Source organism: Hypanus sabinus, chromosome 9, assembly GCF_030144855.1.
Source record: "Hypanus sabinus isolate sHypSab1 chromosome 9, sHypSab1.hap1, whole genome shotgun sequence".
Lineage (NCBI taxonomy): Eukaryota > Metazoa > Chordata > Chondrichthyes > Myliobatiformes > Dasyatidae > Hypanus > Hypanus sabinus.
In genome coordinates, this window is record NC_082714.1 from 50,737,371 (window position 1) to 50,754,365 (window position 16,995).

General features: G+C 38.1%; 1 protein-coding gene across 1 annotated transcript in view; it reads left to right on the forward strand.

Moving 5' to 3' along the window:
- Nucleotides 1-16,995, forward strand: part of ift70 (intraflagellar transport 70) — a 92,661-nt gene that overhangs the window by 26,618 nt on the left and 49,048 nt on the right. Inside the window, exons 4-5 of the mRNA XM_059979661.1 lie at nt 9,820-9,876; nt 15,845-15,980. Of these exons, the coding sequence (XP_059835644.1) occupies nt 9,820-9,876; nt 15,845-15,980 (193 nt within the window). The remainder of the gene's footprint in view (nt 1-9,819; nt 9,877-15,844; nt 15,981-16,995) is intronic.

Here is a 16,995-nt window from a genome sequence, read left to right on the forward strand (position 1 = left end):
ACAGCATTAACTCTGCCTACTAATGTTATTGGTAACATCATCCATTTATCAAGATCTTCTTGTATTTTTTTCAATAATGGCAAATAATTTAATTTATATAAATTCTTCATATCATTATTGACTTTTATACCTAAATATTTTATACCATTTGTCGGCCATCTAAATTGAGTTACTAATCGACATTGACTATAATCTCCTTTAGTAAGGGGTAAAATTTCATTTTTATCCCAGTTTATTTTATACCCTAATATTTTCCCATATTCTTCCAATCTGAAAGATAATTTATGCAACGAATGCAATGAGTTTGTTAAATAAATCAGAACATCATCAGCAAATAAATTAATCTTATATTCCTCCTGGTTAACTCTGAAGCCCACAATATCTGGATCCGCTCTAATTAATTCAGCTAATGATTCTATCGCCAACACAAATAGGGCAGGTGATAATGGACAGCCTTGTCTAGTTCACCTTGTTAACTGGAATGATGTTGAAATTTGACCATTTGTCACTACTTTAGCTTTGGGACTAGTATTTAAGGTTTTAATCCATTTTATAAAAGATTTTCCTAACCCATATTTTTCCAATACCTTAAATAAAAAGTCCCATTCCAATCTATCAAATGCTTTCTCTGCATCCAAAGCAACTGCCACACTCATTTCTTCCTTCTTTTGTGCCAGATGAATTATGCTAAGTAACCAAGTTACATTATCTGCTGATTGTCTATTTTTAATAAAGCCTGTTTGATCCATTTGTATTAATTTTGGTAAATAATTAGATAATCTATCAGATAAAATTTTTGCTATTACTTTATAATCTGTATTCAACAAAGAAATAGGCCTATGTGATGTTGGTTTTGAAGGATCTCTATCTTTTTTTGGCAATACTATTAGGATCGCTGTCGAAAAAGATTGTGGAAGTTTATGTGTCCTTTCCACTCGATATATTAACTCCATAAAGAGAGGGATTAATAAATCCTTAAATTTTTTATAAAATTCAGGTGGAAAACCATCTTCTCCTGGAGATTTATTACTCTGAAGTGATCCTAAAGCTTCTTCAACCTCTTTTAATGTAAAGGGCATATCTAATCCTTTCTGTTCTTCAGAATTCAATTTTGGAAGAATTATTTGTGATTAAAAAAATTTCTATCTATTCTGATTGATATAATTCGGAGTAAAATTTTTTAAAAGTTTCATTAATTTCTAAAGGTTTATAAGTAATTTTATTTGCACTTGTTCTAATTGCATTTATTGTTTTGGAAGCCTGCTCTGTTTTCAACTGCCAAGCAAGAATCTTATGTGATCTTTCACCTAATTCGTAATATTTCTGTTTAGTTCTCACAATTACTTTTTCTGTTCAATATGTCTGGAGTGTATTATATTGTAGCTTCTTATTAACAAGTTGTCTTTGTTTTTCTCCTGTCATTTATCTTTGAGATTCTTTTTCTAATTTTGTAATCTCTTTTTCTAATTGATCTATTTCTACCATATATTCCTTCTTAATTTTAGAAGTATAACTTATCTGACCGCTCAACTATGCTTTCATTGCTTCCCATAATATAAATTTATCATCAACTGAATATGTTTGTATCCAAAAAAAATTGGATCTGTTTTTTCATAAAATCACAAAAATCTTGACTTTTTAATAAAATTGAATTAAATCTCCATCTGTAAATCAATTCCTCCTTATCAATCATTATCATTGTCATTATCAAGGGGGGGATGATCTGACAGTATTCTCGCTTTATATTCTACACTTTTCACTCTACCCTGAATATTCATTGATAATAGGAAAAAGTCAATCCTTGAATAAGTTTTATGTCTATTTGAATAAAATGTATAATCTCTTTCTCTTGGATTAATTTTTCTCCATATATCAATTAAATGTAAGTCTTTCATCAATGATAAAGTTAGCTTTATTACTTTTGATTTTGTAATAGCCTTAGTTGACCTATCTAGAACTGGGTCTAAACAAAAGTTAAAATCTCCGCCTATTAATATTTTATCATGTGCGTCAGCCAAATTCAAAAAAACTTCTTGTATGAATTTTGCATCACTTTCATTTGGTGCATAAATGTTCATAAGAGTCCATAATTCCGAGATTTGCAATGTATAATCACATATCTCCCCACAGAATCAATTAGTACATTTTGTATTTTAATTGGTAAGGTTTTATTAACCAAAATTGCAACTCCCCTCGACTTTGAATTAAATGAAGCTGCTATAACACTTCCAACCCAATCTTTCTTTAATTTCTGATGTTCTGTCTCGGTTAAATGTGTTTCCTGCAAAAAAGCTATATCTCCTTTCATTTTCTTAATATATATTAAAACTCTTTTTCTTTTCTCAGGTCCATTAAGCCCATTAACATTAAAACTTAAAAATTAGAGTAAATTAGTCATTCATAATACCTTGGGGTATTTCTTTAAAATTCTCCATGTTGCTATGTGTCTCCCCCCAATCATCCAGGCAAAAAAAGAAAAATAGAAGAAAGATAGATAGTAAAGAAAAAAATAACAAAATAACCCCCCACTAATGTTGTGAATGAATAGAAGCACAACATTACCCCCCTCCGTTTTACGGGTCATGGCAATCGCCATGATTACACACGTGAATCCCGCAGCAGTTGATCAGAAGCTCCTCCAGCTCCCCCCGCAACAAAAAAAAGATATATATAAGTGAAGAAGAAAAAAATTAATATCTCTATTTCCAATTAATATTCCTCAATTTTTTTTTCTTGTTCCCCTTCTATCATATACTTAAAGTATATTTGTATATTCTTCTTCTCATAAATGTCCATCAAATCTGATCCCTATCTCAGTCTTCATCTTTAATCCATTTCATTTCCATAATTCTTTACCGCATCTCGTGAATATTAGGAAGTTCTTGTACAAACTCCTCTGCTTTCTGATGATCCGTAAAAAATTTTCTTTCTTCATCATCCAAAAAAATTATCAGTGTTGCTGGGTAGCTCAATAAAATTTATAACCCTTTTCCCATAAGATTTTTTTACACTGAATTAAATTCCTTCTGCCTCTTTAAAAGGTCGTAACTTATATCAGGATAAAAAAGAACTCTTTTCTCTTCTATCATCAATGGCCCATTTCTCTTTCTGGCACCTTGAGCAGTTGCCTTCAAGATCTTTTCTTTACCTTGATATCGTAAACATTTTATCAAGATTGATCGTGGATTTTGATCTTGTTGGGGCTTTGGTCTTAAAGCTCTATGAGCCCTTTCAATTTCAATTAACTGACTTCCCTCTTCCATTTCCAAGATTTCCAGGATCCATTTTTGAAAGAATTTTATTGGATCTTCTCCCTCTATACCTTCTTTAAGACCAACAATCTTAATATTGTTTCATCTGCTAAAATTTTCAAGCACATCCACTTTTTCCAACAACTGTTTTCTTTCTCATGTCCAGGCAAGGATATTATCTTCCATCTTGTCCACTCTTTCAGTGGTGTCTCCCGTTTTTACTTCCAACTTTTTAACTTTCTTATCCATTTTCTTTCATTTTTCCACCACCTTATCAAGCGTAATATTCATATTTTTAATATCTGTTTTTATTACTTTTAATGCTTTTAATTCATGCATTATTTGTATCAGGGTTTTTCCTATATCCTTTCAGGTGAGGCACCACTTCACCTGCAAGACAACTGAGGTGATGTACTGTATCCAGTGCTCCCAACGTGGCCATTTATACATTGAGGAGACCTGCCGCAGACTGGGAGACCGTTTCACTGAACACCAGTGCTCGGTCCTCCAGCAGTGGCCGGATCTCCCTGTGGCCACACACTTCAATTCCACAGACCACTCCCACTCCGACATGTCTGTCCATGGCATCCTCTACCGTCAAGATGAGACCACACGCAGGTCGATAGAGCAATACCTTATCTCCCGCCTAGGTAGCTTCCTTCCTGCCAGCATGAACATCCAACTCACTGACCTCCGTTGATACCCCTGCCCCCCACCCTTACCCCCATCCCTATCTATTATTTTAGTCTAGTTCTCTTTCTCTCTCTTTTTCCTCCCTCACCATAATCTCTCCCCCCAGCCCTACCTTTCTTTCTCTTTTATTTCCCATAATTCTCCACCTTCCCCCAGCCCATTTCCCTCCAGCCTATCACTTCCCAGCTCTCTATACTTTACCCCTCCCCCCACTTCTTAACCCCCCCCTCGACCATCCCATGTTACTTCACTCCTGATGAAGGGTTTCGGCCCGAAACGTCGTTATTACCTCCTCCCATAGATGCTGTCTGGCCTGCTGAGTTCTGCCAGCATTTTGTGTTTTTTATTTATTTCCGGCATCTGCAGATTCGCTCATGCTGCCTGAGGTAGTGTTCATCGGTACATTGTCCATTCAGAAATCTGATGGCAGAGAAGAAGAAGCTGGTCCTGAAACATTGAGTGTGTGTCTTCAGGCTCATGTGCCTCAGCCTTGATGATACCAATGATACCAACATCTTCGTACCAGATGTTGATGCAATTATTTAGAATATTCTCCATGGTACATCTGTAGAAATTTGCAAGTGTCTTTAGTGACATATCAATTTTCCTCAAGCTCCTAATGAAATATAGCTGCTGTCGTGCCTTCTTTGTAATTGCATCAATATGTTCAGCCCAGGATAGGTCCTCAGAGATGTTGACACATAGGAACTTAAAACTGCTCTCCCCTTTCCACTTCTGATTCCTCGATGAGGACTGGTGTGTGTTCTCTCGAACTCCCCTTCCTGAAATCCACTACCAATTCCTTGGTCTTACTGATGGAGTGTGCAAGGTTGTTGCAATACCTTGATCTGCTGATCTACTTTGCTCCTCATATATGAAACTCTGCCAACAATAGTTGTGCTGTTGGCAAATTTATAGATGGTGTTTGAGCTGTGCATAGCTACACAATTGTAGGTGCAGAGAGAGTAGAGCAGTGGGCTAAGTGTGTAACCTTGAGGTCTCACCAGTGTTGACTGTCAGCAAGGAAGAGATGCTATTTCCAATCCACACAGACTATGATCTCCCAGTGAGAAAGTAAAAGATCCATTTGCAGAGGGAGTACGGAGTCCCACGTTTTGGATCTCGTTGATTAGAACTGAGTGTATGATTGAATGCTGACCTGTATTCAATAAACAGAATCCTGACATAGGTATTGTTATTGTGCAGGTGATCCAAGTGAAGAGCCAGTGAGGTTGCATCTACTGTAGACCTATTGTGGCAATAGGCAAATTGCAACATGTCCAGGTCCTTACTTAAGTAGAATTTGGTTCCAGCCATGACCAACCTCACAAAGCACTTCATCTAAGTCACTGTTGAGGCAGCTCACCCTGCTCTTCTTGGGCACTTCTTGGATTGTCACCCTTTTGAAGTAAATGGGAACCTCCAATGGCAACACTGAGAGATTGAAGACATCTTTGAATGCTCCAACCAGTTGGTTGGCACAGGTTTTCAGAGCCTCACTAGATACTACCAGAGCCTAATGCCTTGAAAGGTGTTATGACATCAGCCTCCAAGACAGATCACAGCATCACCAGATGCTGCAGGGATTCGTACAGGTGTAGTTTTATTCTCCCTTTCAAAGCATGCATAAAAGGCATTAAACCCAACGAGGAGCAAAGCATTCCAGATACTCATGAAGTTAGACCATAAGATATAGGAGCAAAAGTAGACCATTCGGCCCATCAGTTCTGCTCTGCCATTCAATCGTGGGCTGATCCAATTGTTCCAGTCATCTTCACTCCCCTGCTTCTTCCCATACCTTTTGATGCCCTGGCTAATCAAGAACCTATCTATCTCTGCCTTAAATACACCCAATGACTTGGCCTCCACACCCGCTTGTGGCCACAAATTCCACAGATTTACCACCCTCTGACTAAAGCAATTTTTCCGCATCTCTGTTCTAAATGGGCATCCTTCAATCTCGAAGCCGTGCCCTCTTGTCCTAGACTCCCCTTTGCCATATCTAATCTGTTCAGGCCTTTTAACATTCGGAATGTCTCTAAGAGGTCCCCTCTCATTCTCCTGAATTCCAGGGAATGCAGCCCAAGAGCTGCCAGGCGTTCCTCATACAGTAACCCTTTCCTGGAAACGTTCTCATGAATCTTCTCTGAACCCTCTCCAATTTCAGTATATCCTTTCTAAAATAAAGGAGCCCAAAACCGCACACAATACTCTCAAGTGTGGTCTCACGAGTGCCTTATAGACCCTGCTCTTATATTCTATACCTCTAGAAATGAATGCCAACATTGCATTTGCCTTCTTCACCACCGACTCAACCTGGAGGTTAGCCTTTAGGGTATGCTGCACAAGGACTCCCAAGCCCCTTTGCACCTCTGCATTTTGAATTCTCTCCCTATCTAAATAATAGTCTGCCCGTTTATTTCTTCCACCAAAGTGCATGACCATACACTTTCCAACATTGTATTTAATTTGCCACTTCCTTGCCCATTCCCCTAAACTATCTAATTTCTCTGCAGGCTCTCTGTTTCCTCAACACTGCCTGCTGCTCCATTTATCTTTGTATCATTGGCAAATTTAGCCACAAATCCATTAATCCCATAGTCCAAATCATTGACATGCATTGTAAAAAGCTGCAGTCCCAACTCCACTGGTACCCGGCAGACAGCCAAAATAGGATCCCTTTATTCCCACTCTCTGTTTTCTGCAGATCAGCCAATGCTCTACCCATGCTAGGATCTCCCCTGTAATTCCATGGGCTCTTATCTTGCTAAGCAGCCTCCTGTATGGCACCTTGTCAAAGTCCTTCTGAAAATCCAAGTACACCACATCTACTGCATCTCCTTTGTCTACCCTGCTCGTAATTTCCTCAAAAAATTTGAGTAGGTTAGTCAGGCAGGATTTTCCTTTCAGGGAACCATGCTGGCTTTGGCCTATCTTGTCATGTGCCTCCAGGTATACTGTAATCTCATACCTAGCAATCGATTCCAACAACTTCCCAACCACTGATGTCAGGCTAACAGGTCTATAGTTTCCTTTCTGCTGCCTCCCATCAATAGCAGAGTAACATTTGCAATTTTCCAGTCATCCGGTACAATGCCAGAATCTATCCATTCTTGAGAGATCATTGTTAATGCCTCAACAATCTTTCCAGCTAATGACTTCAGAACCCGAGGGTGCATTCCATCAGGTCCAGGAGATTTATCCACCCTCAGACCATTAAGCTTCCTGAGCACCTTCTCAGTCATAATTCTCCCTGACACTCTTGAACGTCTGGTATTCTGCAGATGTCTTCTACTGTGAAGACCTATGCAAAATACGCCTTCAGTTCCTCTGCCATCTGTGCATCTCTCATTACAATATCTCCAGTGTCATTTTCTATTGGTCCTATATCTACTCTCAACTCTCTTTTACCCTTTATATGCTTCAAAAAAATTTTAGTATCTTCTTTGATAGTATTTACCAGCTTCCTTTCATAATTCATCTTTTCCTTCCTAATGGCCTTCTTATTTTCCTTCTGCAAGTTTTTAAAAGCTACCCAATCCTCTTTCATGCCATGAACGTTGGCTTCCTTGTATGCCCTCTCTTTTGCTTTTACTTTGGCTCTGACTTCACTTGTCCGCCACAGAGTGTCCTTCTTTCATTCGAAAAAATTTTTCTTACCAGTATTTGCTTTGCAGGAAGTAAGTTGCTGCAAACCCTGCCAAAGCTGGTGTGCATCTGATTCCGTCTCTAACCTCAATCAGAATTGTTTTTTTGCCCTTAAAATAGTCTTCGGTAGATCATACCTGGACATTGTATAGTTCTGGATTACCGATCTTGAATGCCACAGGTCTTGCCTTCAGCAGATTACGAATCTCTGGGTTCATTCACATCTTTTGGTTTGGGTGTGTCTGGTATGTACTCGAAGGCACACACTCATCTGCAAAGCTTTTGGTGAAGTCGCTGACAACTGTGGCTTATGCATTCAGATTTGAAAATTAATCCCTGAATATTATCCAATCCACTGACTCAAAGCAGTCCTGTATCTGCTCCTTCACTTCCTTTGACCATACCTTTTTGGTCTTCACCACTGAAGTGTGGGCATGGGATGGCATGATAAGTGTTCTTGATGGTGGTATAACAGTGATCAAGTGTGTTGGTTCCTCTTTTTCCATCAGTGATATGTTGGTAATAGTTATTCAGAGATTACTTCAAGATGGCCTGGTTGAAATCTTCCGCAATAATAGGGAAGGCATCTGGGTGTGGAGTTTCATACCTGCTGATTAGAGCTTAGTTCCTCCAGTACCTGGCTGCCTTTCTGTACCACCTTGCTCATGAGTTGCTTGATAACCTAGAGATTAACTTAAAGATTTGCCTTTTCTTAATTTGCATGCTTGGTCTTCAAACTTTCATCAGCAGATCCTCTTTCCTAGTTCTAGCTATGTTATTTCCCTTAAGTCACCATAACAAGAAGAATATCTATCTCCAAAGTATTTCTCTAGCCATGATGAGATATTTTTAACTTGGCAAAGGGCAAACAAATCAGCTTTCAGGACTCTAGTACTAAGAGGAAAGTACAATATGAGATCCCCAACTACTTTATGCCTTATTGCAAACTTTTTCTCAGTTCTCCATTTGGAACCAATTTACCAGGATGTTCTGAGCAATTTGTACTGCAGTCTTTATCCATACTTGCAGTAACTGTTCGATTACTGAAAAGGTTGGAACTTCTCATCCTCTCCCTATCTCCTCCCCATATTTGTTACAGTGATATTCATGTCTTGATTCTTACCACTGGGCAATGTGTGCTTAGCCCCCTGCTCCACTTACTTTTTACCTGTGATTGTGTGGCTAAGTACAGCTCCAGTGGTGTATTTCAATTTGCTGATGACATTGCTGTTGTTGGCGAAATCAAAGGTAGTGATGAATTGACAGACTGAAATCTGAATGGTGCAACAGCAACCTCTCACTCAAAGTCAGCAAAATCCCATGGCTGATGATCAACTACAGGAGGAAGAAATCGAAGGTTCATGAGCCAGTCCTCATTAGGGGATCAGAAAATTTAGATTTCTTGGTATTATCATGTCAGAGGAACAACAGCATCTCTACTTTACTAGTAGATTCAGCATGTCATCTAAAGCTTTGACGAACTTCTATAGTGGCACAGTGGACATTATCTTGACTGGTTGCATAGTGGCCTGGTATGAGAACACCAATGCCCAGGAACAGAAAAGTTTACAGAAAATGGTGAATACAGCCCAGTTCATCGCGGGCAAAGCCCTCCCCACCATTAAGCACATTTACAAGGAGCACTACCACAAAAAGGCCATATGCATTATCAAGAAACCCCACCATCTAGACCATGCTCTCTTCTCAGTGCTACCATCGGGCAAAAGGCACAGGACCCTTAGGTCCATAGCCACCAAGTTCAGAAACAGTTATTAGTCTACCACGATCAGGCTCCTGAATCAGCGTGAATAATTTCACTCCCCTTAACTCTAAACTGATTCCACCATCTACGAACTAACTTTTAAGGACTCTACAACTCATATTCTATATATTATTTATTTATTTATCATTGGTTTGTTGTCAGTCTTTGTTTATGTATAGCTTTTCATAAGTTATTTTATTTTTCTGTTTTTCTGTAAATGCAAGCAAGAAGATGAATCTCAAGGTAGTATATAGTGACATATTCTGTACATATGTTGATGATAAATTTACTTTGATTTTGTCTTTGAACTAGCTAGAGGCCCTGTAAAGTTTTGTCCTGGCTTTGCTGCTTTCAAATAAATTACACAAAAAAGGTGAAGCTGATCAGAAGCTGTGGGTTACTGTTTTAGTAGTAATTTTGTTAGAAAGTATGTAAGCATAAATAACATTTGATTTTCTCAATCAGGTGTTGAAACTACAAGCTGCAATTAAATATGGAGAAGAAGACCTTACAGGAGCAAAAGTAAGAATCGCCTTACCCTTACAATTAAGTTTTGGATACCTGAACATTAATGTGAATTTAGAAAGTTTAAAAAATTCTATATATAAATGAATTTGAAGGGTTGACTTGTACTTAAATGAGTAAAATATCTCTCGCTAAAAATGCAGTTTAAACATTGTTCTAGCTAATCTATGAGAGCCACAACAGACACCAAATGATTATCATGCTTATAAACATAGATGCTTATGTGAATATAGTTATTTCAACCTTTCCTTTTTATTATTGGTGTTGTATCCCTCCCAAAGTATATTCTTCAGATCTTGCTACATCATATCCTCTCTATTTTGTCTTTGCATCTCCTCATTTTTACAGAAGTTCCCACATTTGCTCTCTGTGTCAGAATATTTTTTTAAAATAGCAAATGCACTGGAAAACTCTTCCCACTCACTTCTACACTCTGAATGGATTTGGTTTAATACGCACAAAGGATTAGGCATTTTAAAAGCTTAACAGTCAGAGCTACTTGTATGGAGTTATTATTCAGTGTTTTATGTTAATCTGGGATTTTATTCATCAGAATGAAATTTTGTCCTCAAAACTAGCCTTTTCTCCAGTTTAGAACTGTACATTTTCCCAGGAACACTAATTCAAGTTATTTGCGTTTTCTTAGTTGCTGAGGAATTAATTGATATGTTGTAAAAGTTTTTGCATAGAAAGTATTTATTTTTATTAAGAAGTTGTTGAGCGTAGATTACTGAAGCATTGAAATTGTTCAATGCGGTTTATTAGAAGTTATTTTCAGTTTTTTTTAGATCAGTGTGTTCTCACAGGTGAAGGATTAGACAACAAAAAAAGGCTTATTTATGGAGATGATCTTATTTTCATTTGAAATGATAAATTTGCAACAGATTTATAGCCCAGTCAGAAACTTTACCCCATGTATAAATGCAGGTTCTTTCTTTTCACCTTCTATTAAAAAACACTCTGGATATCCAAGCTGGTACTTGCCAGCCTTGAACTTTTGATTAGTCTAGTTAAGACTGAGCTACCAAAAGTTGGGGAATGAATCAGTTTAAAGATGGTTCATCAGATATTTTTGTTTCTATTCTAACATAAGTTGAAGACTTCTCGCCATTGTGTAAGAACCAGGTGATGTGTCAATTTCCTTCAGACTCATATTTGAGTGACTAGTTGCAATATATGTGCTTTCAAGTTCACTTTCACATTTATTGTTATCTGTCTGTACATATATACAACCAAACAAAACATTGTCCCACCAGACCATGGTGCACCCACAATACATATATTACACCCAGCAAATAAAACAAAATATTAGCACAAATAAGTTAATAAAATATAGTTCAAAATACAAGTGGTGTGCAGCACAGTGAAACAGTATAGTAAACAGCAGTCTGTCCCAGTGATGATGAGACCTCAGCGATGGCAGGGTATTCATTAGTCTCACAGTCTGAGGGAGAAAGCTGTTATCTGGGCCTGATGCCCTTGTACCTCCTTCCTGACAGTAATGGCTCAAAGAAATAGTGGGATGGATGGTAGAGATCCTCAAAAATACTTCTGACCCTTCTTAAATAGTCCCAATAAATGTCATGATTGGGAGAGAAGGAGACCCTGGTAATCCTTTCAGCTGATCTTACTATCCCCTATAGGTTCTTGTGGTCAGATGCCTTGGCAGCTTCTGTGATGCACAAAAAAGCAGTCAGACAAAACACTTTTGATGATGCTCCTTTAGAAAGTTGTTAAAATGGGGGTGGGGAGCCTTACACATCTCAGTCTCAGAAAGTGCAGATGATGCTGTGCCTTCTTGGCTAATGAAGAGATATTCTGAGTTCAGGTTAGGTTATCTGTTGCGTGCATACCAAGAACTTTGCACTCTTCACCGTCTCCACAGCAGAGTCATTGATGTGCACTGGAGAATGGTCAACCTTTGCCTTCCTGAAGTCCACAATCATCTTTTTTTGTCCGGTCCATATTGGGACTCATGTTGTTGTTTCTACACTATATGACAAGCCTGTTTACCTGCTCTCTGTATGCAGAGTCTTCATTGTTGTTGATGAGGCCAACCGCTATTGTATCATCAGCAAATGTGATAGAGACTTTGAAGCAAAAAACAATATGAAACAGAAACCTCTCCAATCCATGTACCTATCCAAATTTCTCTTAACTGTTGAAATTGAACCCACAGCCACCACTTCTGCTGGCGGCTCCTTCCACACTCTCACCACTCTTTGAGTGAAGAAATTCCCCCTCATATTCCCTTTAAATATTTCACCTCTCACACTTAACCCATGACCTCTAATTCAAGTCTCACCCAACCTCAGTGGAAAGAACCTGCTTACATTTGCCCTCTCTTTACCCTACATAATGTTATATACCTCTATTTATGCTTCCCTCAATCTCCTGCACTCTAGAGAATAAAGTCCTAACCTATTCAAGCTTTCCCTAAAACTCAGGTCATCAAGACCTGGCAACATCTTAGTTAATTTTCTCTTCAGTCTTTCAATCTTATTGATATCTTTCCTGTAAGTAGATGACCAAAACTGCACACAGTACTCCAAATTAGGCTTCAACAACGTCTTATACAACTTCAACATAATATCCCAACTCCTGTACTCAGTACCTTGATTTATGAAGATCAATGTGCCAAAAGATTTATTTACAATCCTATCTACATGTAACACAACTCCTAAGGAATTATTGATATGTATTCCCAGATCCCTTTCTTACTACACTCCTCAGTGCTCTAACAATCACCATGTAAGTCCTACCCTGGTTTGCCCTCCCAAAGTGCAACACCTCACACTTGTCTGCATTAGCTTCCATTCTGTCCTTTTTTTCCAGCTGGTCCAGATCCCACTGCAATCTCTGATAGTCTTCCTTGCTGTCCCCTATCTTGGTAACTTTTGCAAATTTGCTGAATCACTTTACTACATTAGCATCCAAATCATATATATACAGTAGATGACAAACAACGGACCCGGCACCAAACCCTGCAGCACACCTCTGGTTACAGCCCTCCAATCAGAGAAACAACCATCTTCTACCACTCTCTGGCATCTCCTATGAAGCCAATATCAAATCAAATTTACTACCTAATCTTGAATGCCAAGTGACAAAACTCTCTTGACCAACCTCCCATGTGGGACTTGTCAAAGGCCTTACTAAAGTCCATGTGGACAACATCCACTACCTTGCCTTCATCAGCTTTCCTGATAACTTTCTTGAAAAATCAGTCCTTGTTTACCCAAATATTTTTATATCCAGTTGATTAGAATACCTTCCAGTAACTTTCCCATTACTGATGTCAGGCTCACCAGCCTATAACTTTCTGGCTGATTCCTAGAGTCTTTCTTAAACAACAGAACAACATCAGCTATCCTCCAATCTTCCGGCACCTCACCCGTCTCTAAGGATGGTTTAAATATCTCTTCTAGGGCCCTGCGATTTCTGCACCAACTTTCCACAGGGTCTGAGGTAATACTTTGTCAGGCTCTGGAGATTTATCCACGCTAATTTTCCTAAAGGCAGCAAACACCTGCTCCTCAGTAATCTGTATATGGTCCATGATCTCACTACTGCTTTACCTCATTTCTATAGACTTTGTGCTCTTCTTCCGAGTAAATAAAGATGCAAAAAAAATCCATTTAAGATCTCCCCCATCTCTTTCAGCTCCACACCTAGATTACCATTCTGATCTTCCAGAGGACCAATTTTGTCTCCTCCTATCCTTTTGCTCTTAATATACAGTAATGTAGAAGCCCTTGGGATTCTTCTTCACCTTGTTTGCTAGAGCAACCTCTTGCATTCTTTTAGCGCTCCTGATTTCCTACTTAAGTGTTCATTTGTATTTCTTGTACTCCTCAAGTAGCTCATTTCCCGCCTGTCTACCTGCTATGCACCTCTTTTTTTCTTTTCTTAATCAGGGCCTCAATATCTCCTGAAACCAAGATTCTCTTCCTTCGTCATAATTATCTTGAAACTAATGGCATTATGATCACTAGATGCAAAGAATTCCCCTACACAAATTTCAGTCACCTGCCCTGTCTCATTCTCTAATAGGAGATCTAGTATCACACTGTCTCTAGTTCAGACCTCTATGTACTAACACCAGCCTTTTTACAGCATGGGAGTCCCAGTTAAGGTGGAAAGTTAAAATCACCCTGTGTATCTTGAAACAGTCTGCGATCTCTCTACAAATTTGCTCCCCTAAATCCCGCAGACTGTTGGGTGGTCTATAATATAACCTCATTAACATAGTTATACCTGTCTTATTCCTTAGTTCTACAATAATGCCTCAGTAATGAGCTCTCCATCTGTTCTGTCTGAGTACTGCTATGGTATTTTCCCTGACTAGTAATGCCACCCCTTATCCTTTAATCCCTCCAGCTCTATCATATCTAAAACAACAGAACCTTGGAACATTGAGCTGTCTGTCCTGTCCCTCCTGCAACTAAGTCTCACTAATTGCAGCAATATCATCATGCCTTTCCTACGTTGCATTGAAATATACCCAATTTAGAAATTAATCCCACCATGCTCAACCTTTCGATTCCTGACTTTGTATGTAGCTTAACATCTTTCCCCACAACCACTCCTCGATCTGCTCTGGTGCTCTAGTTCTGATCCCTCTGCAACTCTAGTTTAAACCCCAACACCCTCCCCCCACACCCCAATTCAGTACTAGCAAAGCTTCCCACAGGATATTATATGATGATGCGGTTTGAGCAGTGTGAACAGCAGTGGGCTGAGCACTCAACCCTGGGGGCTCCAGTGTGATGGAGCTTGAGATATTGCTGCCAACTTGGACTGACTGGGGTCTTTCCATCAAGAAGTCTAAGATCCAGTTACAGATCTTGACTAACAGTTTCTACGGACGCTGAAGTTCATTTGCTTCTGTGCAATCCAGACACAAGATGGGTGAGTGTTTTCATGAAGACAGGAGGGCTACAGTGGTTGTAGTCCAGTCTTTTCCAGTCTCTCCTCATAACTAAATTCCATCATGAGCATCCTGATAAACTGACCAAACTCTTTCAAAAGCATTTACTTCTTTCCTGAAATGTTTCTTTGTATGGTCCTCCAGTTGAGATCTAACCAGTGAGTTATAAAATTCTAGCATGCTTGTATTTCATTCTCTTATTCATACATGCATATAGCAAATAGGTTTTTCAACCAGCTTATCAACTTACACTCTCACCCTCTATCATTAACAATTTATCTGAACAAACTTTTAATGTTTGTTCTTTATCCACCTTAGCCTTCTCAAATTATCATTTAACGCTTCCTCATATTGATCTCCAAGCTGCTTTTCACCATCCCTTATGTGCCAAACGGAAATCTGTAAGAATTTCCATCTCTTTCCAAATTTTACATTGTTTCTTCTTCATTGAAGAATCAGAAAGAATAATAGACCAAACAACTTCTGTGAAAACCAACTTTCAGTCTAAAAAGTATCTGTCCACCGTTATACATTGCTTCTTGTCAATGAGCTAGTTTTGCATTCATGCTGAATTTTTCTACTCAATTCAGTTAGCTTAATAAGCTTACTATATTGCAATTGAATATCTTCTAAAACTCCATGTATTATGCATAACGTATCAAAGAATATTGGATTTGATTTCTGTTTGTTGTCAGCAATTAAAGTATCTACATATTTAGCTTGTCTCTGATAATGTTCCTGTTAGGGTGGCCTATGGATTCCTGGTTTATCTTTCTCCTCTTTTTCAAACAGTGATATATCATTACAGCCCTTCAGTGAGTTGAGTAGGTTGTCAATAATTTTAATGTACCTCTGAGATCCTTAACCACTAACAGAAAATAAGTTTGCATTCTGATCATTCTAACAGATAAATGTTTTTAATATTGTAAAGAATATGTGATAAAGTGTGCAATATACATAATTTGAATTAATGTTTCTAGAAAAAAGATTTTTTTTCTTACCTGATTCTATAAATGTATTATTTTTAAACGTTAGAGCCTAGTAGAGCAGCAGCCATCTGATGATCCAGACACGGAGATTAATTTGGGGTGTTTGCTGTACAAGGAAGGACACTGTGAAGAGGCCTGCAAAAAGTTTACCACAGCCATGCAGGTTGTGGGTTACAAACCAGGTAAATTATTTAAATAGATCTAAAATTTAACCAAGTATTGGTTGAAAAAATGTTTTTAAAAAAATCTTTCTAAGACTTAAATCCCAGATTATTTTGGCTTTCATTAAATCAAAAACCTCAAAATCAGGTTAGAAAAAAAATCATTTGCTCCCCTTATATGTTGTCTTTTCATTATTGAAAAAAAATGTTTCTTCATGTATAAATCATACACAAAAAGCATGTTACCTATGTTTTTAAGGACATGCCAATGCCTGGCTGAAATCTTGTGAACTGGGTGATTGAACTAGTTGTGATTTACACTAATGCTACTATAAATTCTTTCTGTATTTTATTGTGGAAAGAGGAGTTTCTAAGGGATAATGCAATTGAATCAAATGTTATGAGCTGGTAATTCCCTTTCTCAATCATGAGGACTGTATCACAGACATTATTTTTACTCTAATTGACTTCCCCACATTGATGTGTAAGTGCTGCACCTTTGGTGGGAAAGCAGCACTGACAAAGAACTGACAAACGTCTCTATTGGCAATGTATTGCATCAGTGATTAACCATGATGATCATTGTGTTAGTGCCCATTGGCAGCACAGTGCCTGATTCTGCTATTCTGTAATGTAAGAGCCATGTTACCCAACAATACATCTTTTAATTTCAATCCTAATTTCTTTGTCCCATCTCTCTCATCTCCCCCCACCCATTTTATCTCATTTCTCTAGAAGCCCATACAGAATTAGAGTCAGCAACCTGTTGTCTGTGTATAAGCAAAGAGTTTCTAATGCTTTTAGATGGGAGTAAACCACAATAGGAATTTCTTAAAGAAATTATGCTGCAATGTAAAGATTTTTTTGCATCATTCATTTGGCAATAAGGCAAAATGTAGTGCTTATTTAGTGTAATAAAAATAGATTTATTATTGAATAATATAGCAAAAAAAAGATCCCATTCAGCCTACACTACCTGCTCTACTCTTTAATGTTATTACAGATATTCTCCTGTTCTAATCCTTTAGACATTCTC